This window comes from Cercospora kikuchii (genome assembly GCF_019650295.1).
Source record: "Cercospora kikuchii DNA, contig_00009, whole genome shotgun sequence".
NCBI lineage: Eukaryota > Fungi > Ascomycota > Dothideomycetes > Mycosphaerellales > Mycosphaerellaceae > Cercospora > Cercospora kikuchii.
In genome coordinates, this window is record NW_025408590.1 from 537248 (window position 1) to 560737 (window position 23490).

At 52.4% G+C, this 23490-nt stretch overlaps 11 protein-coding genes across 11 annotated transcripts; 5 read left to right on the forward strand and 6 right to left on the reverse strand.

The window, feature by feature from the left end:
* Window positions 1-290: 290 nt before the first annotated feature.
* On the reverse strand, window positions 291-2072 carry CKM354_001232600 (uncharacterized protein; the record flags this gene model as incomplete). Its single annotated transcript, XM_044807846.1, has 1 exon — window positions 291-2072. One exon carries the CDS (start codon window positions 2070-2072, stop codon window positions 291-293), a length of 1782 nt encoding a protein of 593 aa, XP_044663781.1.
* Window positions 2073-3557: 1485 nt separating this feature from the next.
* Window positions 3558-4601, forward strand: CKM354_001232700 (uncharacterized protein; the record flags this gene model as incomplete). The annotated part of the gene is made up of 1 exon (XM_044807847.1): window positions 3558-4601. The coding sequence occupies one exon, from the start codon at window positions 3558-3560 to the stop codon at window positions 4599-4601; it is 1044 nt and encodes a 347-aa protein (XP_044663782.1).
* Window positions 4602-5122: 521 nt separating this feature from the next.
* Window positions 5123-6733, forward strand: CKM354_001232800 (uncharacterized protein; the record flags this gene model as incomplete). Its single annotated transcript, XM_044807848.1, has 1 exon — window positions 5123-6733. The coding sequence occupies one exon, from the start codon at window positions 5123-5125 to the stop codon at window positions 6731-6733; it is 1611 nt and encodes a 536-aa protein (XP_044663783.1).
* A 359-nt stretch (window positions 6734-7092) lies between these two features.
* On the reverse strand, window positions 7093-8682 carry CKM354_001232900 (uncharacterized protein; the record flags this gene model as incomplete). The annotated part of the gene is made up of 1 exon (XM_044807849.1): window positions 7093-8682. One exon carries the CDS (start codon window positions 8680-8682, stop codon window positions 7093-7095), a length of 1590 nt encoding a protein of 529 aa, XP_044663784.1.
* Window positions 8683-9412: 730 nt separating this feature from the next.
* Window positions 9413-10864, forward strand: CKM354_001233000 (uncharacterized protein; the record flags this gene model as incomplete). Its single annotated transcript, XM_044807850.1, has 1 exon — window positions 9413-10864. The coding sequence occupies one exon, from the start codon at window positions 9413-9415 to the stop codon at window positions 10862-10864; it is 1452 nt and encodes a 483-aa protein (XP_044663785.1).
* Window positions 10865-11649: 785 nt separating this feature from the next.
* On the forward strand, window positions 11650-12366 carry CKM354_001233100 (uncharacterized protein; the record flags this gene model as incomplete). Its single annotated transcript, XM_044807851.1, has 1 exon — window positions 11650-12366. The coding sequence occupies one exon, from the start codon at window positions 11650-11652 to the stop codon at window positions 12364-12366; it is 717 nt and encodes a 238-aa protein (XP_044663786.1).
* A 466-nt stretch (window positions 12367-12832) lies between these two features.
* On the reverse strand, window positions 12833-13326 carry CKM354_001233200 (uncharacterized protein; the record flags this gene model as incomplete). The annotated part of the gene is made up of 2 exons (XM_044807852.1): window positions 12833-12988; window positions 13051-13326. The coding sequence occupies 2 exons, from the start codon at window positions 13324-13326 to the stop codon at window positions 12833-12835; spliced, it is 432 nt and encodes a 143-aa protein (XP_044663787.1).
* Window positions 13327-13860: 534 nt separating this feature from the next.
* Window positions 13861-15024, reverse strand: CKM354_001233300 (uncharacterized protein; the record flags this gene model as incomplete). Its single annotated transcript, XM_044807853.1, has 1 exon — window positions 13861-15024. The coding sequence occupies one exon, from the start codon at window positions 15022-15024 to the stop codon at window positions 13861-13863; it is 1164 nt and encodes a 387-aa protein (XP_044663788.1).
* Window positions 15025-18224: 3200 nt separating this feature from the next.
* Window positions 18225-19887, forward strand: CKM354_001233400 (uncharacterized protein; the record flags this gene model as incomplete). Its single annotated transcript, XM_044807854.1, has 4 exons — window positions 18225-18363; window positions 18414-18786; window positions 18839-19220; window positions 19276-19887. The coding sequence occupies 4 exons, from the start codon at window positions 18225-18227 to the stop codon at window positions 19885-19887; spliced, it is 1506 nt and encodes a 501-aa protein (XP_044663789.1).
* Window positions 19888-20036: 149 nt separating this feature from the next.
* CKM354_001233500 (uncharacterized protein) lies at window positions 20037-20600 on the reverse strand (the record flags this gene model as incomplete). The annotated part of the gene is made up of 2 exons (XM_044807855.1): window positions 20037-20344; window positions 20396-20600. 2 exons carry the CDS (start codon window positions 20598-20600, stop codon window positions 20037-20039), a joined length of 513 nt encoding a protein of 170 aa, XP_044663790.1.
* A 626-nt stretch (window positions 20601-21226) lies between these two features.
* Window positions 21227-23029, reverse strand: CKM354_001233600 (uncharacterized protein; the record flags this gene model as incomplete). Its single annotated transcript, XM_044807856.1, has 1 exon — window positions 21227-23029. The coding sequence occupies one exon, from the start codon at window positions 23027-23029 to the stop codon at window positions 21227-21229; it is 1803 nt and encodes a 600-aa protein (XP_044663791.1).
* Window positions 23030-23490: the final 461 nt, after the last annotated feature.

Consider the following 23490-nt stretch of genomic DNA (forward strand, 5'->3'; position numbering starts at 1 on the left):
AGTTTGCTGCTGGCCGCCATGGCTCGTTGTGCTGTGGTGTGGTAGCATGCGGAGGCTGGCGGGAATGAAAGTCGTAAAGTGAAAGCGGTTGTCGTGAAGAAGATCGAATCGAATGGCGCTGTCGTGAAGCTCACTCAAGGGGATCACGGTCAGCGTGAAGCAGACAGTATGGATCCAGTATCGTTCAGCCATTGCGGCCAGTGCTGCAACGAGACGGCTCATGCTCAGGGTGCAGACAACATCGTGTGCTTTAGGGAAAGACGATAAGGCTCGGGGTCCTCACCAAGACCTTATTTGTATGTCCTGCTGAATTGTTCGAAGTCTGCCCTGCCACGGTCTCTGAAGTCGATTGCTGGTCTCTCATTCTGGCGCCGCGGCGGGTCCCGCTCATCCCAGTCATTACGATGGCCACGACGAGCAGAATCTGACTGTGCTGGTCGCCATCTATCACCTTTGGCTCGCTTTGGTTCCGGCTGAGGATCAGGAGAGCGCCTGTCGTAGCTCCCGGATCGCTTCTGACCACGCATCTGTGTATTGGCAAGATTCCGGTCGACACGCTCGAGTTCTTGGTTATACTCACCTGCACGAGTGTTACCACTTCGAACGCTCGCAAGACCTGCGACGTTGCGGGGACGACTGCGCGACGTTTCTGTCTCTGTGAGACGCACACCTGCGAAGTTCGTCGACTCGGGTACGAATGGCACGAAGCGGTTGTCTGTGCCATTGCGTCTGGGCGGCATGTTTGTGGTAGCTTGATCATGAGCCACTCGAACTCTGCGCATTTCTCCCTCGCGCGACCGCTTACTACGATCGAGCTCTTCGCTTCGCATCAGCGTACGCTTTGCTGTGCACTCAAATTCCCGGTGGGTGCCTCCGCACTTGAGGCAAATGTGCAAATCTTGCCACGGACATGAATGCTTGCGTTCGCATCCGCCACTGTTCCAAAGCTGGCAAATTGACTCACGACGGAATGTATCATGTGGCTTGACGACTACATCGTCCGCAGGAGCCCTCGGGTCTTGTCGTGCTCTTCGTGAGTCCAGGGCTTCGAGATATCCGTTCAAGAACCGAAAGTATTTGAATGGTCTGGGTTGTCCTCGCGCACGATATGCCGCGGCTTCTGCTGCTCTCACACTGGTCAAGTGGTCCCCAACTCGCCATGGAGAGCTCTCTCTCATCATATCAATGAACCGCACCAGGCTTTCGTTGGTGAAGCGTCCGCGCCCAAGTGCCATGATCTCGCTGAATGGCTTGTGCACAGAAACCAAGTTCAGTAGACCGTTGGCTTTACTTCCGAAACCGCGCGTGAACAGGACTTTGGGAGATCTTCCTGGCGCGGCATTTTTGTATGCATTCGCTGGCCAGTCATCGCCTTCGGCGGCCACCGACGCATAGAAGTGCCATCGTTGTCTCGATATCCCGTCGTATCCACGTCCGCCAACGGTCTCAAATAGATTGACTTCGTATCCTTCGTCATCAATCGAGCTGACGACTCCGGTGTAACATTTGCATATGGCTGGACCGAATGCAGACGTTGCAAATACTTTGTCTGTCATATCCCCGAACTCACGCATATTCTCGAACTTCACAACTCGGACAAACATGCCGACGCCGCCCTGTTCGACCCGCATTTTGTTGTGCGCGAAATCGTTCGACGCTTTGCAGTCCAAAGGCTTGCCATACGCGTCGACCAGTAGCTCTCCGTTTTGTCCTTTGGGCTGGACGTACTGCCCGTCCAAGTCGTGCAAACGTGGCAAATTCTTCTCGTCCGCCAGCAGTTTCGCTGCGCCGGCCGACATTGAGTTACACTCCACCAGAGCGAAAGACTGCGTATTCATGATGACGCTCAACCACGCCTCCTGCCATTCCACGCTGTAAATTGTCTCTGGGCTTAGTTCCTTCACCCAAGCGATGTCCTTAGGGTCCGGTTTGAAGCCTTTCCGGAGAACTCCACGCTCGATGGCACGATCCGCAACGGTCTGGGCCACATACTTGACCATGTCCGAGGTGCTTGCGAATCCTCCCCTGGCTGCCAGCCCGCGTACGGGTGGTATTGCGTCGTCCTCGGTCATGTTGTTGGTGTTTCGAGTCGGCCACTGCGTTCGAGTTGGCCTTCGTAAGAGTTTCTGTTGGACTCCTGCTGGCACGAAGGTGATATCAGAGGACCAGAAGGGGGCTGGCGACGGTTGCTCCGTTAGCTGTCGTCTTTACATGTTCGCAAGGAAGAATTGGGTTGGTGCACGATCTGACAACTTTTTCCGCTGGGTGTCCCGTCCGAAAACGGTGGATCAGGTTTAGTGTGCTTTGCAGGTGAATGGTCGGATGGACGGGCGGAGCAGGCCGGCCATTGGTGAACAGCTAGGACCGACGAATGTAGTGGCAAACAAATGCGACTGGCTAAGGCCTGGAATGAGCAGTACTTCGCATGCTGCTCCCAAGCGTTGTGAGGCTGGGTTCTGTGCTTGCTAGTTGTCATACAGAATCAATTCCAAACACGCGAAGCTTGAAGACCGCATAAGTCACCACACAAGTACGCCTTTGCCCACAGGTCATGATGTTCGTCACTGATACGCCAGCTTTGATTCGAACGTATGCACTGCCATGCGTTGGAATACCGGGGCCATATCAGATTCGTAATGATCTCGGGGGCGGGTCACCTATGTTGGAACAATAGGCGAATGGGCTCCGGGAATTGTATTGATTGAACACCAGCTGGTACTCACCGGCAGGCTGGCACGCGCCGTGACCCAAAAAGACATCGAGTAGAGGCATGACAAGGGTCTTGTTCTCGCGCGTGCATGGCGATGGAGCACAATATCGACCAGACGGGACGCTGGTATTCCCGTAGCCATCATCGATGTTTGACAAAGTCGTAAGAGTGCCCTGCAAGTCCGGCATGAGCTGTCGTTGATACATATTTGGAACAAAGACAGCTTTGTCGTTTTCCGTCGTCGCTTTTGCGCGCTTTGTTGGCCCTACGCACGATCAACCTGCTGCTCGTTGCTCCATCCGCAGAATCTTGAAACGCCGAAATGCTATTCTCCTACCGCATCCTCCTGAAGACCGCAATGAATACGAGCAACCTCGAGCAGTAAAGCCAAAGCCCAGCACACTGGACTTCAATTTCGCACGTCCAACGCTCTCGGACCGTATTACCTCAAAGTATTTGCCAAATTGAATGCAACGCACACTGAATTGAATGCTTGCAAGGCTCAGGTCGCAGAAAACGATGATAACTTCCGCGATCGTCAAGAACGTATGGATCTTGCACAAAGCAAAATCGACTGTGTAGAACACGATGAGAGATTCGACTTCTCCAACGTCCTTGAGGATGCTCAGGAAATCACCCGGCAGGAAACACCCCGGCACAAAGACGAACTAGCCACCATCACGCGCATTGAGACCCGAATCATTGATCTGGAAGGTGAACTTGCCATTTTGTGACGTGATATCGTTCAATATGCTCAAGATTACATGCGCAGATGCTTTGAGACGCAGTTCGAAGCTGAGTGGAGCATCGAATATCGTTCATGTATCGATCTCTATGCCATTAAGCCATGGTGGACCTGCATAAGTTCAATGAGGAACGGAGACGCAAGCTGCGGGCTATGAAGGTCGAGAGGGCATTTGCCCGGCATCAAAATGGAGAATCGGATCTAGAGGCCAGAGTTCAGAACCTGGAACGCATATTGCGACACGCACGAACTGCGCGAGACGAGATGGCTGACTATTTCATCAACTCGGCAGTCAAACCAATGCTCATCGCAAATGCTCTTGTCGAGCTGCCCGTGGAACTTTCCGGCAGGGCGCATAAAGTAGACGTTTCACAGGGATTGAAAAATACAAGTCCTGGACCTATGGAAGCACTAAGTCCTGAAGGGCTCTACATGGAGGCTCGGGATGAGCTCATCGAACTGGAGGAAACTCTTGAGAGGCATGAGTTGATTTGGCAAAAGATCGAGACAACGTGTTTGATGTTGTTCCCTCACCTGACGCGCGAGCATCTCACTGCCTACGTTCAAAGAAAATTGCAACCCGTTAGACCTGATCTCTTGGAGGCCCAGGAAAATTTTCGGAAAGCCACCGAGGAGCTGGCTCGGCTTGGGAGAGACATTCCTTCCATGATTGAGCTGTCGAGTCCTACCAGCACAAGGGGCTCCCAACGACACAATAGTAGCAGGGGGTCTGACAGCCAGTCGGAGGGCTCTCGGTACGAGCGCTGGCTCAGAAAGAGGAAGGCAGCTGTGAGAGTCAAGCGGGACTCAATCAATCGCTGGCAACTTTCGTCGAAGCCTGAAAATTACGCAATGCTCAGCGGCACGCCACCCCCAGATTCGGCTCTAGACGATTTACCCGCCAAAAGATCACGTCCGCCAACGCTTAGTCCCGAGCAGAGACCAAGGCCAGCCAAGAGGAGGAAATTGAAGGAATATACTGCTGCACAGAACGATATCAGGGCTGCATTCGCTGGTTCTGAGCCACGATATCTTCGCCACATGTTCCGTCTGCGTGAGGATCTTGAATTCAATCTGACAATCGTGAAAGGCTCTTCAGATTTAGCTATCGAAAGACAAGAGTCTGGGAATCGACGAGGTCTATGATTCGAAATGGTCACTTGACACCAGAACAGGTTCGAAAGAACATCTAACCTCGAATTGAACTCAGAAGGCAGGCGATAGACTGAACGTCTCAATGATTTACATGCCTCATCTCTTGAGTATTGCAATGTTCACGAAAAGCGGAATACGACCAAAAACTATAGTGGACCTCAAAGCGTTGACGTTGAACGAACGACAGCCGAAAATGCAGAACGATTCTTCGTTTGGAGAGTCAGGCGCAGTTGAATGCTTTGGCCGAGGTGAATTGTTACAGTGTCTCAGTTCACCAAGCTTCAACATGAATTCCTTCCAGCGACGCTTGTCACATATACACTCTGAGCCATCACCTTAAGGGATACCAGGGCCCTTGGGCACTTATACACAAAGGGATCTTTTCTTTGACACAACTCAGTGTGAGTCCCAAAGCAGCTTGCATCCTCTCTTTGTCTTGGAACAAGGTAAGAAGGTGCACCTCCTGGAGTTTCGCCACTGCCTCCACCACACAAATCTGGTACAATTCTGACATGTGGCGACTATGGCAGATTGGGAAGAGTGCTTGGCAATGGTTGTCTCCCGGACCAGCGAATCTGGAGGTCTCAGTGACGAACCCAGCACCTAAGCAGACTCCCGCATCCGCTTCAGCGACACCCTTTCGTCCCATCAATGCCCTCGGACCACATTACCTTGATCTTTGTGCAGAATTGTACCGAATGCATTCCGACATGGCAGTGGCCGACGCGCACGTGCGAGAACAAGAACTCGAGTTGCGGAGGAAGCAGAATTGGGTTACTATCGCTATATGTGACCGGCAACGGGCGCACCTGGATCAAAGGACCGACTACGCGGAGTACCTGGACCATTTGAACACGACCCAATCCTCGGCTGAGAAGGATATCGAAGAAGGTCGGGATTTCATTGCGATGGCTAATGAGGTAAAGAAAACTATGGATAAGAACGCAATGGAGACATGGAACAGTTTCTGGAAGCACGCCCAAAAATACATGAACCGTTGCCTCGACGTATCATTCTCGGAGCCTTGGTCAATCACGCACGAGCAATGCCTTATTCTGCGAAATGCACTGGATACCCACAAATTTCTCAGAAACCGTCAGCACGAGGTCCGCAGACGAAAGCTTGCTCGTGTTTGGACCCGGCATCAATCGGAGAAGCCTGACTCTGTAGTTGATATACAACAAATTGAGGAGGTAGTCCGGCTTGTAGAAGAAAAAGAGATCGAATTCCAAAAAGAGCTCGTGCAAGACGTCTTTGAGCCTTTGCTAAGGGCTACGGGCAGATTGAGCGACCAGTCCCCTCTGGATGGCTCCGATGGCCAGCAAGGAGGCAGTGATGTTCCGAGTCATGTCGATACAATGAGCCTGCCTCGTACGACAGATATGCCATACGAAGCAACAAGCTCCTACTCGCCGGTGCCGCAGACAGAGAGCCGCTCGCGAACTCCAAGCGATGGTTCGACTCGCCAGACAGAATTGCGCGATATGTACCAGCGCGCACTGGATTTGCTGGTGTATTTGCAAGGAGAGCTACGCCAGCACGAAATGAAGTGGCAGCGGCTTGAGCCAGAGCACCTGATAACCTTTCCCAGGTCATCGAAAACCCGTTTCACCCACTTGGTAAATTTCTTTGCAAAAAGTCTCAGGGTTGAACTGCAAGAAGCCGAGGACAACCTACAAGCTCTAGCGGACTGTCTGCATGAGCACGACATTACCATCCCACAAACGCTTTCGAGCTCAAGTTTGCAGCGGTCGCCATCACTCTCGGGTGGTGCTCAACGTCGCGTTGGTCGAAACTCTAGATCTCCCGCGCAGGGCAGAAAATTAACTTACCACGAGCGGCGCGGACTTGAACGCGTCAGTCGTTGGCGAACGTCTTTGAGACGCACCGAGTCGCCAACTTCGCCATTGACACCACGAGCAGATGGTGCCAACATCGCAGATGGGCCTTCTCCACCGCCGAGCACACCGATGACACCAAGTTCAGGCAGGAAAAGGAAGCTGCGTGAATATATTGAGATGCAAGAAGAGCTAAGGGATAAGGAAGACAAGATTGCCAAAACCACGATGACCGTCGCAGGAGGAAATAGATCGTCGCCAAGCGGCAGAACACGAAAATTGTAACATCTGGAAGTCTCAACTGGTGGCAAAGAGATCCGAAGTGTTCTCGACGTCCAATAAACATCAACCTCCACAATCTGCACTGTACATTAATCGTCAGAGATGCGAATTGCATAACGCACTTATCCCCGCAGCTCATTCACTTTTGGTACATTGGCATTTTGATCCTACTCACCGGAGAATGTAATCAATCTTTACATCATATGCCACACAGCTCACAGTGGGATGGCATCCAAATCTAGAACTTGAACAGTAAACGTAGCGAACGCATGGTCGTTCCTCGTGAGAGAAGAGCTATATATAGCTTGATGGCAGAAAGAATCCAGTATTGCCCTGCCGTCAATGTCTTCATAGCTGCGTGATTATCGAATATCTTCAAGTAGCCTTGTGTTGTCTCTTTTCGTTCTCGCTCTTGTCACTCTACCTGCCGGCGACTCCGCACTTGCTTCAACAACGCCTTCTTGTCCTTCACTTCGGGCAACAATATCAGATCTCTGCTTCTTCCTTGCGTTGTTCACATCCTCATTCTTCCTACTCAGAGCGGCATCGTGATCCACCATCTTCCTCTTCCGTCCCGAGCTTGAACGTGATGGCGAGTCTTGCAACGATTCATCCATCCCGGCACTTGATCCAATACCTGTCAGATCAACATCCGGGGGAGGTGTTGCTGCTGTTTTAGCATAGTCGCGGGGCTGATCCTGTGTTCTGCTCGCATCGAGCCTGTAATCGATCACTCTTGAGAGCCTCTGAGATCTTGGAACAACTTCAACTGCTCGATCCGACCTCTTATCGTCGTCCATGGCTGGCTGACTCGAGCCGGGGGCTGCTGGTGGTTGAATAAGCCCGCCTCCTGTTGGTGATCGCCGTGGTGGTGATCTCGAAAGACCTGTGAGTGGAATGCCGAGGTCTACCAGTTGTTGCCGATTGGCTAGCATTCTATTCTCTGCAAGTTCTGCATCCTCTCTCTCCGAGGAGACCATTCTATTGATGAGTTCCTCGAGCTTCTCTGGCGTGGCGTTACGGAATGCCAGGTAATAGCCCGGAGCGTTGCGTCGTTCGTATGCTATTGTTTGTGTGATAGTGGTTTGCAAATTTACGAGGTGAGTTTGCAATGCTCGATACTGGACCAGGAGCTGATCGCGCGAGGATGGTAACTCGTCTTCTGTGTTAAGGTCTCCCTCTGAGTCGCCCGTTTCCTGCGCTGAACGTTTGGACGGTGCTTCTGCATCGATGACGGCGGCTGTCGGAGCACCATCGATTGAGCCTGAGTCCTGCCCGTAAAGGTGTCTGTCACTCAGCCAGGGAACGAAGACGTTGTTGATGAGTTCCTGCTCTACCTCCGTCAAATGTCGACTTTGCATCTCCACAATATCTCTTAGCCTTTCTATAGATGCATCGATTGCCGTCATGTCGGCATCGAATCTGTCTTGTCGAGCGGTGCCCAACTCGTGCCTCAACGGCCCTGGTAGGATGCTAGGTACGAAAGGGACCGCTGTATCGATGTTTGGACGCTTCACCTTCATAAGAGCCCTCTTCACCCGTTGTTCGTTAAGATTCCGCCGACTCCGTTGCATATCTTCATGGAGTCGAAGGTTTCGGATCAACTTCAAGAGTGGTGAAAACGTCCGTATACACCAATCTGCGTCGAACGCCGCCTCGAAACATTCATCGGCAAAGGCTTGTGAAAGATGATAGACTTGCTGCCATGACTTGCGATAATCATGCTCCAGAGGTTGCAACTCACGAACGGCTTCGGCCTTTCGAGTATCAAAGTCCTCTCTGCGCTCCAAAGCCGCAACTATTTTCGCTTGGAGACTCTCCATGACTGAGGTGAAATCATCTCTCAGGTCCGTGGAGAGTAAAAGTTGATCGTTTGTACATCTGTCGTATTGAGTTTGCGCGGTGTGACGTTCTTCATCGCACTGTCGAATGCGATTCTTCAATTCAAGCATCACGGCATTGATGTTGCAGAGTTCCAGAACGACGTCAGTGAACTGATTCACGGTGCCGTCAGCCGCAGTAATGGGCGTTGTTTGTATTCTAGCATGTTCTCTGCATAAGATTTTGCCAGCATCACTCGTGATTGTAGATCGTCTGATGGCTTGTTGCAACGAACAGTATCTTCTCGAGTATGGCAATTCTGTGATCTGTTTCAAGACTTTCAGAGACATTTTGCAGTCTAGCATGCGCGAGAGATGATTTCATGACGCTCCGCCCTTTTTCTGCTCCTATCAACAAAGAAATTCAATTGCTTAATGCGGCTTAATTCCTTCCTTTTGCTGGGAAGGCTATTCTTTGTATGTTGCTGTACCGTGTGCACGGATCTGGACATCCTGAGCTACGACTATACCAGCTTCACAAGCCTGTCATATCAGCGCTTAGCGCATGGACGAAACACATGGCTCCCAAGGGCCGAGCCATGTGGCCGCGTAGCCAACACCTGGCTCCACATTCTCATTCACCTTTCACTCGTTCACCCGACGAAAATGTCTGTGCGTCGCCTCTATTTCGAGATCGGCTCAGAGTCCGATATACTCTTCGAGTTGGATAATTCATGCACTTCGCAGATGTCGCATTTGGGGTGCACAAGCTCTTCTGATTGATATCAAATCTTACAAGACTCCAACTTGCCAGGCACTCGCGGCTCTCACCCATCGGAAGTTGTCGAGCGCCGCCACGAAGATGTCAGGCCCTTGGGCAGGACAGCCCGATCCTCGCCACGCTCAATACCACGCTTCGAGTCCGCTTTCGCGTGCACGATCTGACGTGGAAGCTGCTTATCGAAAGGTTGTTAAGAAATGGCTTCCAACCAGCACGCAACAGGCAATGCCTTCGCCATCAACCGAGAAGAAGCCACTGAGCTACAGCGACTTGCTCGAACCTGATCGCTTCAATAATCTCATGGACTTGGCTGCAAGTTGCGACGAGAGTGATAAAGCACGCGACGTCATGACATTAATCACCAAGTCGGTCAGCCTCATTTTGAATGCTGTCAACACGAAGAATGATATCGACATGGAACCAGCCATTGCAAAGAGACGAAAGGAAAACAATCGCAAGCAAGGTCACGATATCGCCGCGTTGTATGAGGACCCGCGAGCCATGAGTGACGTCGAGGGAAACCGACAACGTATCAAAGCTGGGACGACTATTCGTGTCCGCAAAGTCGAGCGCATGCGTTCGCACATGATCGATTTCATGAGCAGAGAGTACGTCCCAAGCCCCGCAGGTCCAATCCACGAAGGTCTATACACGTGTTTGGCGATGGAGTTCGTGGGCGACTATGTCAGAGTACTCGTCTTCACTTCTAAGCAACAAACTGGCTTCAAGAGACTGTCTGATGACGAGTGCGATCGATACGTGCAAGTCGAACCAGAAGGCAGTGATTATCGCAAACACGATAAGTCTCAGACGGTGCTCTTCAGTAGAGGCGCGGATGAATACGCTGGCTCGATGCTGTGCTTGGCAGAATATCTCGTCCACTTGAGTGAGTACATCGCCATCGACTACATAACTCTCACGCCAGAGAGTCTCGTGCGTCTTCACAAGTTGATCGTTGATCATGAATACGTGACGAACAGCATGAAGCCATTCCTGAAGCACGCTGGCATAGCGGAAGATGTGAAGGATGCTGTTTTGCGGCTTGGTACTATTCCTGGACCTGGACAGAAACTCATCATGGAAGGCGGAATTGCAAAGCTTGTGTCATACACTTCTCGAACCGATAGCGCTGGGCCGACAGAAGGCGTCCGGCTTGCTCTGCCAGAGGGACCCGAGTCAGCGACTCCAGACGTTCGTAGTAGGCCGAGATCTGAACACCCAGGGCTGAGTATGAGTCTCGATAGCATGGCTCAGAAGAACAAGCGACCCCGCAATGCAGGTCCGCGTCGCACAAAACCCCGGTCGGATGCGATGACTTCAGGCGCCACGTACTGGGATCAAGACGCCCCCCCGAAAATGGCAACAGCTGGCAGAGGTGGGCAGGAGGCACAGTTGGGATACGGTGACGACGAAGGCAGCACATACTCGACTAAGCATCAGCGCTCCACCACGTCTGTCAGCGACTCGGCAGTCTTCAGCGTTGACCCAGCTTCGTCCATCGGCACGAGAGGCAAGCGACGGAAGCGGGGCTGAGTCATGGTCGCGAGTGTGTTGGGAAGAATATAGCAGCATGGGCTGCACGTCTTTGAGACATGTCGCCTATACTGCTCTTTCTCCGCTGGGGCGGAAGTGGTGGAGGACCATAACATGTTCACCTCAGCGAGTGGCGTACATCGAAGGCTGCTGCGAACATCGAGCTTGTGCATATGCAAGAAGTCTTGCTGGTACATTTGTCGGGAGATTTGATTCACAAAGGCTCGAATCTGCTGGGGATCAGTGTTTGCGAGCCCATAGCATGTCGGAGAACTGTCTGACAGTGCAGGCACCGCGGAGAGGAAGCCTATCCACCTGGGTCGGCACAAAAAGTTTACTGTAGTGCGTTTCAACGAAGAAAAAAAGAATTTTGGCAGATGTGCACTACTCTGTCGTCTCCCACTGTGTAGCTCGTTCCCTTGGCGAATATGCCATTGCTGATTGCGTGACCTTGGACATGTAGCCAGCCAGACCTGTCGAGCCGTTTCTTTCGTCATTGGTTGACCTGGAGTGTATGCCAAGGCCGCGTGAGTCAGCCGTCTCTTTCACTTTGTGCTCGTTCACTCGGCGTGTCCAGATCGTTCGTTGTACTTTAATCTGACCTTTCAACATCTCCACCTGCACTTGTATTGACATTGAGTCTAGTCGACACTCTACCGTTTCAAGACCTGGGCAACATCGAAACGCGACAAACAGAACAAACCGTTAGCGCCTGGAAGTGGACGGTGCGAATAGTTTGTCGAAGGACAATTTTTTGCTGCCGCAAGCAGTGGGGTATAACGACGATGGTGCCACACGAGTTCGACGAGATCCGTCGCACGGCATCGCAGAACAAGATACCGGACGAGACAGAGGCCACGCGCGAGGACCAAGCCGAGGAGATCCATGTCGAAGATGCCGAGAGAACCAAACATCTCGAAGCTGGAATTGACAATATTCTGGATCTGATCAGACCTGAAGACTCCGAGAATCCGCACATTCAGGAGAAGCTTAGAAAGCTTTTTGCCATATTTTCCTCAACCAGCGCGGGGCTGCAGGTCCCGAAGTTACCTACAACGTCGTCCAAGAAGATGACCGACGACATCCTGCGTCAACACGAGATCGAAGACCGAACTCGAGCCGCGGACAAGAATAAGCAGCCGAGCGAGAAGCGGAAGTACCAAAGCGTGCTGGAAATGATTGGGTATGAAGGTCTATCGCGAAAGAAGAAGCGTCAGGATCGGGATTCCGTCAAGATTGGTGGCCGGAAATGGAGCAGGGATGCATGCGTCGCAAAGTGGAATGCGATGAACGAGCCGATGGACGACTCAGCTCTCGATGAGAATTGGAGTGTGGCCGCCACCACTGGTAGGCGGACGCCCAAGCTGCCACGTCCGGAGACGCCAAAACTTCGGTCCATCGCATCCCGTGACATGAATGTTTCCTCTGCAGAGACCTTTGGCAGAGCGGATCGGGATGATGAGAGGAAGCAAGCTGAAGAGTGGGCCAAGAGATATCCCTAGGGAAGCACATTTTGGCCAAGCTTGATGGACTTGTGATGGGTAAAAAGTGCTGCAACACGATCCTCTAAAGGAGCGGTCGAGTGTTGCAGCGACAGCGGCCTGTGAGACGCATTCCGTGGGCATAGCTGCAACGAAACAGGCGCGCGACCAAAGATGGTATGGTCAAGCTCAGTCGAGAATTCAGGCAGCGGGTAAAGAATCTGCGCGTCCGAGAACCCCGAGGCATTATGTTTTTGCTCACACAATTGGCATAGATGCTTGCATGGCGATCAGGACTGTACCGCATGGCGGGGTGTTGAATGGCTCGTTGCTTACAACGAGCAAGGTCCGGACCCAGAGCAGGTACAGATGCGAAAACGCGAGCGACAGCAGGTGGTCGTTCAGTTTGAGCAAATGCAACGTCAAGTCGCACGTGGTCTGATTCCATTTTTGTTCTCGAATCTGCCCGTGACAAGCAGCAATGATGTTACAGCTTCGCCTTCCCCGTAACCTCTCCAATCCAGGCGTGTTTCCCCTCCTTGAAAAGCTCCATGAAAGGCGGTCGCTTCTCTCCATCGAGGTTGCCTACATTCATGGCCGCGAAGCCCTTGATCGCAGAGTTGGAGAGCCAAAGTGGCGAACCCTGTAACAGTGAGCATACAATCACAACCACCCAGAGGAGGCATTGAGAACATCAACACTTACACAATTCCCACAAAAATGCCTGAAAATCGTATTCCCACTCTTCGTCGCCGAATCCGCATACACTTTCAACACATTCTCTCCCTTCAACACTTTGATATCACTCTTCATCCATCGATGATTGTGCATGAATGCGCTGCCGCTGGCTTGGCGACAGTTATCGCAGTGGCAGAGCACAGCATTCTTGTCTTCACCAGTGATCTGTACTTGCACTGACTTGCAAAGACAAGTTGACGTCCTTGTGGCGATGACGGGAGGAGCTTTGGGTTTGTTGGACATCGTGCGTTTGGACGGGCGAGCAAAATAGGGTCTGAGAGGTACTTGCAAAACCGTTCTGTGCTTTGTGATTTTCAAGATGGCTCTGGTCATTGGAATTTGATCGTGGATGTTCTGAAAGGTGTTTGGAGACGGGCAAGAGGTGAGGTCGGAATGCTTGGCGCTTGGCGAGAGCCGAGGTAACCTTGTGCAGCGCCATCTGGTCCACTTCAGTTCCTACAGATAGGTTCGTTATTAGGCACTCTGGACCCATATTGTGATGGAAGCGCACATGACACGATGCTGAGCGTGAGAGCATGGCATAGTTGGTGGAGTTTAGCAGTTTCACTTGAGAGATGAAAGTCGCGGCGACACCATCTCAGAACTGGATGCCGACTGGCTTCTGTCGCGTCCCCAAACCTCATTGTGCCGCCGAGGACACTTTGTTTGACTGCATAGAGCTATGGTGAAAGTCGGAATTAGGTACCGGCCTCATTCGACGCTTCAAGAAATGAATTATTTTACCTCGCACCATCCAGCCTTCGATTCCCTCATCTCTTAAAATCCTTGCTGCTCCAACCAGTCATGAGCAGCTTTGAACGACTCTTGTGCAGTTCTGTGGTTGTTCATGGCGTGACCTGTGTTCGCAGTAATATGAGAGCCAAAAGCCTTGGCCTTAGGATATCCGTCTTTGACTCTCTCAGCGTAGCCATTGGAGCAGTCGCCTGGGACTCCGAGCAGGGTATCCAGCAATCCCACGCAGAAGATGGCGTCCTGATTTCCGTTCAGCACAAAGACTGAACCTTGATACTCGGGTGCAGGGAGTTGTCCAAGAGGTACAGTTGCGATCTCCGAAAGTGGGACTGCTTGTCGTCCTGCAAAGTCCTCGCTGAAGATATCTTCATCGTAGTCTCCGTAGTAGAACACTTTCTTTGCTCCCTCTTCGTTTGTGGCAAGGAGGTAACCCAAGTCATCGGATCCAAAGCGCTCAGGAGCTACGACGGCAGCTGGCAAGAAACCAGGCAAGAGTGCGAATCCAGTGGCGCCTTGAAGAGCATCCAGAGAGAATCCGGTAAACACGTATGTGTCCACATCCTCTGGGTGCTGCAACGCCAAAGCATTGCCTATGAGGGATCCGTACGAGTGGCCGGTGTAGACAATCTTGTCAAAGCTTTGCTGGACATCGGGCAGAGTTCCGGAGCGAGCCGCTTCGATAATAGCATGCAATGTCTCCGCCTCGAGCGGCGCTTGACATTGCGTCAAGCTCAGCGGCCGAGAAGAATTTCCAGTGCACAGCCTGTCGATCGAGAGGGTGGCATAGCCCTCGTTGGCAGCATATACAGCCCAAGAGTATTCATCTTGTCCAGCCTTCGTGCCGGGAGCTGCAAGACCGAACCAGTAGTCCCTGTCGTACTGGATGCCGTGGACCAAGATCTGCAAAGTCTTGTTTCGAGATTCGACTTTGGCAGACGGTTCGCAGTACCGTGCGGCGATGGAGTAGTTTCCAGATACAAGAGTAGATCCAAGTCCGGCCACAAGATCGTTCAAGACCGAGAGGCTCAAGAGGGACGACAAGTCGAGGGTTTCAGGCAGGTCTCTGTTGTTTGCAGAGACGTCCACCGGGATGTTGATCTCGCGGCATGAAAGGCCATCGCGGGCGATATGAGGGGCGGCACTAGCGGCCGCCGTAAAGGAAAGACAGAGAAGTTGGTTCAGTCGCATAGTGAAGATTGCGCTTGTTGATAAACGAATGTCCAGACTCAAAAAGAGTGTACGAGCAATGCCTCGAATGGGCACAGAATTGGCGCCTTGTAGTAAGTAGAACTGCCCCTGCAGTCAATCCGCCTACTCCGAGCAGCAGTCTGATCGTTCGCGTTCAAAGCGAGCCGATTAATGGTCCAATGAACTGCGTCTATTGCTGTATTGGCGAGAAGCACATGAAAGGAGCGACGTGAATTCCTATGGGAGGTGGGTACCACGACTACCGAGGCATTTTTCTAGTGCTTAGATTAGTGAAATTGTCTTACCTGTGAGGCATCGTTTTCGCGACGATCCAGGTGGAACGAAATTTGATGTCATTGTCAGTATATGATGAACTATTCTTTGCGCCATACCGACCGCGTGTCCGTTTCAACACAACTCTTAGGGCTCGTGTCTACTCAGCTGTGAGGCACTGAAGTTGATCGTATGCGCCTTGTTGCAGAGAGCAGATGCGAATTGCACCTTGGTCGTCCCGATATTGGCCCGGCAATTGGGCCTTCTCAATACGGTGTACCTTCAAGATCTGCAGTCATCAGCATCGGAACAAACGTTTCTGCTGATTGGCTTCTGTCAGCGGAGAGTCCGTCGAGTACATCTGATATTCGCTCCGTCGTCAGATGCAAGCCAACAGCTCATGGTCGCGCACTCAGATGGGCGCCGCCTTATTGTAGAAGAAGTTGCCAAGTGGTCCCGTCCCGACTTCATCCCTGCATGAGGAAAGAGAGCACGAGATTGCGAAGCACCATACTTGGAATAGCAAGAAATCCAGCTTTGTAAGAAAGACATGACTTGTCCTTGGGCTGGATCGTCTGACACCATCTATGCAATGTTCTGTCCAGTTAAACATCATCGGAAAAGAGGCTGCATATTGACAATATCGCACCGGGGCTTCAGCGGAATCCGTGTGCGGCGCCGGAAGCAAGAAGCTGTATAGCGTGCGAGGCTTAGACCGGCCCGTAGAAGACTTCGGACTCGCACAACACCTAGGCAGTCCACGCTTTAGCTGTGCAACAGCTTGGACTCCGATGCCGCGAGCCCCGAGAGAACTTGCGATAGGGCCTGAGGTGAACGCAGTCGATTTACCGTAAGTTATCTGGCTGGCATTGTCCTCGATGATAGATATTTGATGGGCTCCTTTGAGCTTCGGTGTCCTCAAGGCAATTGTGGCTTGCGGCCGGTTGCAAACATGCGAGCATAGCCTGCTGGTTCAATTGTTGGTGTTTGAGCTCGACGGACTTTTGCATTCGCTGCACCTCCCGCGTTCTCTGGAGTCGTAGTGAGATGGGTCTCAATGTTGGTTTTGATCAGAGAACACTGCTCGTGCTTTGTGGCTCCACTTTTTGATCAGTCAGCATCCACCACACCACCCCGGCCGCTTTCCCCACCTGCAAAACTCTGCCCTTGCGACGACAACAACGTCGCGCCGACGACACCTTTCCACTTACAGCCTCCTGCGCAGCTACTGGACGATGGCACGGCCACGAAGATCATGTGTCATTCATCGCTCTGCCTCCGCCACGATATGACCGGACTCCAGCGCACGCACCTTCAGCAACGGGTGCTCGCCCAGATGCCTCACTAACATGACAGCACCACGCCCCACGCGCTGCTACTCCACAGCTTTACGGCGAACACCTAGAAAATGCAAGAATTGGACACGATGGAGCTGGTGGTGACCTGGACGGGAATGGTGAAGAGATGGTCAATCTCCAAAGGGCGGGTCCGCAGCTGAGTGGCTGACGCTATGCAATGGCAGCGAAGAAGACACTGCACATTCGATAGACTCTGTTGTCTACGACGCCAAAGGACTTCAACACAATCGAGTCCATACGGCAGCCTCCGGAAGTGTTGGCGCGCCAGAAGTGCTATTGTGGGTCGTATGAATTCACTTTGCAAGACCGAGTGAAGTCTCCTCTTGCAAATCAAAGACTATCACAGCATTGAGGTTCGGAAGTGCTCCTCTTTGCTGCCCGAATGTGAGAAAGTCATGGCTGTCTGGCAGCATTCGGAAGTGCTTGCTGTCCCGGCCAGACGATACTCTCCGCCAGCCCAACCGCTCAAGATTCGGAAGTGCTTCTTGAGCGGAAATGCTGTCGCTCTGGCCGTATCAAAGACAAAGGCTTCACAGACTGTGTCCGAAAGTGTTCACACGTCGATAATGCCCAAGTCGATCTCACAATCTGGATGGATCTCCACCGTTCTACCGTCCTGCTGCACATGACTATCAGCGCCATGCAAACCCGAGAGCTGCAGCCGCTGTGCGCCTACTTGCATCGATGTCCGGAAGTGTTCATCGACGCTCGCAACGCGCGTTCTCGTCTGTTTGCACGCCATGTCGTTGGCGGCCAACTCTTCCGTACACAAGTATGGATCGACGGACACGTTGATGCACTGAAGACTATGTTCAACTTTATGCACGGAGGACTATGTTCAACTTTGCGCATCGCTCGCAAACGAGGATTACCATCTTGGTCACGCAACGACACTGCGCTGTACGAGTCACACCATCGTCCGGCCGGCCCGGCGACACAACTTGTCAAATTCTGCACCGGTCACGTGACCGAAATGCGCACCTCTGATCAGCGTAAATCCTCGAGATATGAGTGGGAGATGTCGGCGGGCCTGGGGCTTTCGAAAGTGATATGCGTCCCCCATGGGAATGCCCCATGCATCTCTACGCTTCGACCTCCCCAGCAAAGCGCCGCTGCTGGCTATTCGAAGCCTTCTCGACGTTGCTGTCCACGACCATGCCGCCGCACACCTCTCACACATGTCCACGACATCACCGACTGCTTGTAGCTGCTACGGTAGGTACATGTTGGATGCTTGATCGTGTTGACATTCACCCTTATCTACAGCACCCCCGCCTTCGGGTCAGGCGGTCAAACGATGGCATTTCCTTTACGTTGTCGCGATGGAACTGTTCCGGCCAGACCAATGGCAAATCACGAAACTCTTTTTCTCAGATAATGCAAAGGCCGCAAGAATTCCGGCCACACAATACATATTCGCGCGCTCTCCCCAGATTTCACTCTCTTCCTTTCTTTCAACTTTCACATTCGAGCAGATTTGGCCGTTTGCTTTGTTCTGGTCATTCTTCGGAGACCTATTGCCAAGACCTCTGCACCTCTTCATACCTCGTCTCACACTTCACGAACACCATGAGCCCGTACCTCAGCAGCACTGCTGCGCAAGACGAGCCCAGAGTGTCTGACACTCGGGCTGTGTTCCCACATATCCATGATGATCCGGCCACGCTCTCCTCTTCGCTCGACCCATTCACCATCACTACACAGAATGGTAGCTATCCACCTTGAAGCAACTGGCATATACATACTGAACATGAACAGGCTTCCTTCCACTGCAGACACCACAGATTGAGCTTCCACCAGTCTTCGCTCCTCTACAGAAGCTGTGCGATGATATGCCAATTGAGAAGCTAGATGGCACCCCAGGTCTTCTCGCCACTTACCAACTCGGCTCTACCATTGACGAGCAGAAGGCACTGCCGGACCTCAACCATGAGATTGACAACCTGATTGCTGCGGATGGCAAGCCAGACCTCGTCGCCGTCTCAGCTGCCTTCCGAGACTACTCCTTCTTGGCATCAGCCTACCTCCTCGAGCCGTGCTGGGAGCAATGGAACAAGGACGGTACCTATGGCATGGGCCGACCTGTTCTACCAAAGGAGATTGCTGGGCCACTTGTGAAGTGTGCCAAGATGTGAGTTGAAATCATCCTCATGCTTTTACATCGTCACTAAACATGCGTACAGGCTTGATGTCCCAGCATTCTTGGCCTACGCTGCCGGCTATGCTCTATTCAACTACCGCTTCGTGAACGCCTCCATTGGTGCTTCAGAGTATAGCAACCTTCGTCTGATTCGTGCCTTCGAGAAAGGTCTTGACGCCTCTTCATCTGAGGCAGGCTTTATCCTCACCCACGTCGACATGGTCAAGCACACTGGTCCACTCGTCCAAGGTGCCGTGCAGCTCCTCGATGCCGTAGCAGCAGATACCGGCGTCTCAACAGTCGCCGATGCATTCGACCATCTTCTCAGCACAATGCGCGTGATCGAAGACTCCATGGAAGGAATGTGGAACCAAAGCAAGCCAAAGGACTACATCAGCTACCGCACCTTCATCTTCGGCATCACAGTAAGCCCTCCCTCCCTCCCTCTCTCTCACCCCTCATTCTAACACCACCTCACAGAACCAACCCTTCTTCCCCAACGGCGTAATCTACGAAGGCCACGCCGACAACCAACCACAATACTTCCGCGGCGAATCCGGCGCCAACGACGCCATCATCCCCCTCCTGGACCACCTCCTCCAAATCCCCATGCCCTCCAATCCCCTCACCAACATCCTCAAAGACTTCCGCTCCTACCGCCCCAAACCCCACCGCGAATTCCTCTCCTACGTCCTCTCCCGCTCCTCCGAACTCGGCGTCCAATCATACTGTCTCAAAGACCTCCAAACCCGCATCCTCTACCTCCGACTCCTCGAACATGTCCGATCGTTCCGTTGGAGACATTGGTTGTTTGCGAGGGAGTATATTATGCGACGCACGGCGCACCCTACGGCTACCGGTGGGAGTCCGATTGTGACGTGGTTGCCGAATCAGTTGTTTGCTGTTATGGAGTTGATGAGGGAGGTTTGGGAGGGGATTTCGAAGGAGGAGAGGGAGATGCAAGGGAAGGTTGTGAATGAGATGATGGAGAATGTTTATGATAGTTATGAGAAGTTGGATAAGGAGGTTGAGAGGTGGTGTCATGAACGCGGGTGGGATAGGAAGAAGATTGAGGTTAATGAGAAGAAGTAGACGTATCTCGACACGACTGGACTTTGCGCTGATGATGGGAGGGGGGTTTGGGCTTTGCTGTTTGAGCGGTATAGATCATTTGCCTTTATATGGATTCTGTTTCTCGAGTTCTTTTCGCTGTCGTCTTTTTCACTGAACGAGTCAAGTCCTCAGGTGTCCAATCCTGGGCAATTCTCGCTGTACTCGTCTGTGATGCTCGTGTATTTCGGCGGATCTGTCCAGATCAGGTCGAATCTGTCGCCAGGATACTTTGGCGCATTGTCGTCTCCCAGCTTCTCCACAATATCTGTCAGAGCGTCATGTTCCCAGCAGATCAAAACGTTGCCCGAGCCAGAAAAGTTGTTGACTTTGTCTTTGACGCATTTCGGGTCATCGCGGTCGCAGGAGTGGTCGATTTTGAGGCCCAGGTCGTCGGCAAGTGGTTTGACTGTGTCGTATGGGCGCTTTCGAGAGCCGTCTGGCTGAGTCAGTGAGTTGGCCGGGAAATGTACAGCGCGAGATTATGCACCTTTCTTGTAATCTTGTGTCAAGATTAAGTCGATGTCGTAGTTGGAGCTCGCGCCGAACACGTTGCGGAGACATTGAGCTCGTTGCATGCCTTGTGCATTGAGGCCATTGCCACTCGCGGGCTTCTCGCCGTGACGGATGAGGTAGACTGTTGGCTTTGCGAGGGCGATTGGCACGAGGGCCAGCAGTGAGAAGAAAGACTTCATTGTGAGGCAGGCTGAGCTGAATTCCCGAGTGAGCGATTTGTCCTGGAGGGATGCCAGATGCAATATATATACTTCAGCCTCGATGAGGTGAGGTGGGCGGGACGCCGCTCACCCTACATTGTGTCCCAAGCCATCTCGGCTGCTTGGGCACAAGAAGCATTGATCGCCATGCTTGTGTTCAAGAAGCTGCAGGAAAGTAGTGCAAGCTCGCATAAGTGGTTCATGACGCGGGATGATCGGCCAACACATGGCCGAGTCGCGCTGTCCCATTCGCCAAGCTTTGATCCCCTTCATTCCGATTGCGGCAGGTCATGCAGGACGACTGTAGCCAATGCCGGCGCAGATGTTCCAGAGTGCGCGGTCGGCCGCGCGTATGAATTCGAGCAGCTCTTCCGTATATACTCGCTCCAGCTTTTTCAAAGGTCCCACGCTGGCGGTCCTGCTTCACGCATCCGATGGTTTTCTGAGAAGTTCCGGTCGTCGCTGGTACCACAAGAAATCGTGTTTTGCACATTCATTGACTTCGACAATCAGCTCCTACTCGTCGATGAGAACATTACCAAGCATCACAAGATCGTTTACTGCGGGGACCGAATCTCAGGGCTCTAGGTAGACGTCCACGGCAATCATCTCCAAGAAAACCAGCCAGTCTTGCCAGTTCCAGGCCGTCGCAGGGGATGAGCCTCAGTGTTGAAAACATACTCGTCCAAGCTGATATGAGTAGGCTCGTCAAACAGCAAGTAAAAATACTTCAAGGTCTCCGCGGTCCAGAAACTCTCCATATTGTCCATCTTCGGCGCAGTCCTATTCGTTACATCCTCGATTGCAGCATGCGCGAATTGCGTACGAGTGTGCGCATGAATACTTCGGAACATCTCCCAGCCTTTTTCTTGCCAAGTGCTGTTTCCAGTAATTCGGTACATGAGGAATATGCTCTCAATCGCCTCCGGTCGCAAGTGGTACTTTGGATCGCGGATCGTGGAGAAGCCGGGAGGTATATGCATTTCCTTGATCAGCGTCGTGGCGTTCTTGCCCATGTTGTCGAAGATGGCAGAGTCTTTCACGACTGCATCATGCCAGGCCTTTTCATCCCATTTGCAGGGCTTGTCGGTAGGGCAAGGTACAAGTTGAGAGTTCTCGGGCATGATGAGGCAGGGAAATTGTCGGTATGCCCAGATACACCCGTCTGTGAGTTGTTCGCCGATTTCGATATGATGAGGGTTGGAGAAGAGCCGGCCTCCAAGCGCGAGCATTCCTCCAGTGTAGCACACCAGGTGCTGATACTCGGGCTGGAGCTCGATTTCTCCTCCCTCTTTGACACGAGTAGTGCCGGAAGCCAGGATCTCAGTCTTGTTGTCTTTGATCATTGGCCTGAAAATGACATGCTTGATTGCAGTGTCCATTGCGGCAAGGTACATGTTTGCGTACTGCGAAGATCCGCCAAGCAAAGCGAACATCTTCGGCAGGTATTCGTACATAGAATCCGAAAAGGCACCCAGTGAGTAGGTGTCGCCTGAAGCAAAGTCTGCTGCTCGGCCATTGACTTTCAGAGGCCACATTCCTGGAAGTGAAGATTTCTGCTGCTGCTCCTCGAAGATGTCTGTGATCCTCGCAACTGCATCGTACCATTTGGAATCGCCAGTGATCTGGGACAGGCGGGTGAACTCCAAGGACAATGATCCGATCTCTGCAAGAATGATGTCGTCGGGCGATTCTTGCTCTTTGCCTTCGCGCGCTGCGTGCAAGTCCCAACGCAAGATAGGCAGGCGGTTTGGAGTATCGAAAGCAGCGTAGATCATATCGGCAAGCTCGAGACTCTTATCGAGCAGTCGCCTGTCTCCAGAAAGGTCGTAAGCAGAAAGAAAACCACCCATGTAGCGAATTGTGGTCTCGAAGAGGTTGATAGTCTCCATGGTCGTCGCAGTGAAGTCAATAGCCGCGATGGCGTCAACAGCTTCATTGAATTCGGCCTTCATGCCCATGATCCATAAAGTGTCCAGGGAGTCGCACAGAGTGGCAGCCCAGCCGCCGTACGTAGTCTTGTTGCCTCCGGAAACAGGAGCCAGCTCGTCCATCAGCCAGGCGCGTCGTCGGTAAGCGTCCCAGGAACGCTCCATGGCGGACTTGATCTGAGTCAAGCGCTGTCTGGTCGTGGCAACCTCTTCTCTGGATGGAAATTGCTGTCGGAAGTCATACTGTATGTTTGGTATCTGGCCAGACAAGGATCCAGCTGCGGGAAGCACATGCTGATTCTGTGCAGGATATCGCTCCTTCCGCTTGCTCCAGCTGAATTTGTTTGGATCTGTGTTCTCCGGACGTCTGTATCGTCCAGCTGATGAAAATGCTGATGGCCTGAGATGTAAGACGAAGATAACAAACAGGATAACAGCCACGGCATAAGTGCCAACGCGGCTCCTGGAGAGGAACATGATCTGCAAATGAATGAAAGACCACACCGCCGCACTAGAAATGCCTGAGGTGATGGAGCATTAGCTTTTCGAGTTGAGGATGCTATCTTCACGAGCGCGAACTCGTCTCCTGAAGAGAACACGAGATGGATCTACGTCGGGCGGCATTGATTGGTGGGCTGATCGCCACATTCTTGGCGCGCTGCGCTGTTTCATTCTTATTAATGTCGACTGAACCTCGCCTGGAAAGTGAGTGTTCTTTGATCTTGACAGTGAGGTCATTCTTGATGGTATCGGTGAATTGTAAGACAGAGTTTGGTGTACGAGCGGAACAGGTGAAGTGGTTGAGAGGAGACGTGTCTGTGCGTGCGTGGATGATCCTGGCAAGCACGTTGGCCGCGTCACTTTCGCGTCGCTCCGTTGCCGCTTTCGATTGGAATTCCTCCTTCTCGACCTCACACTTGCACCCTCATCAACAGACA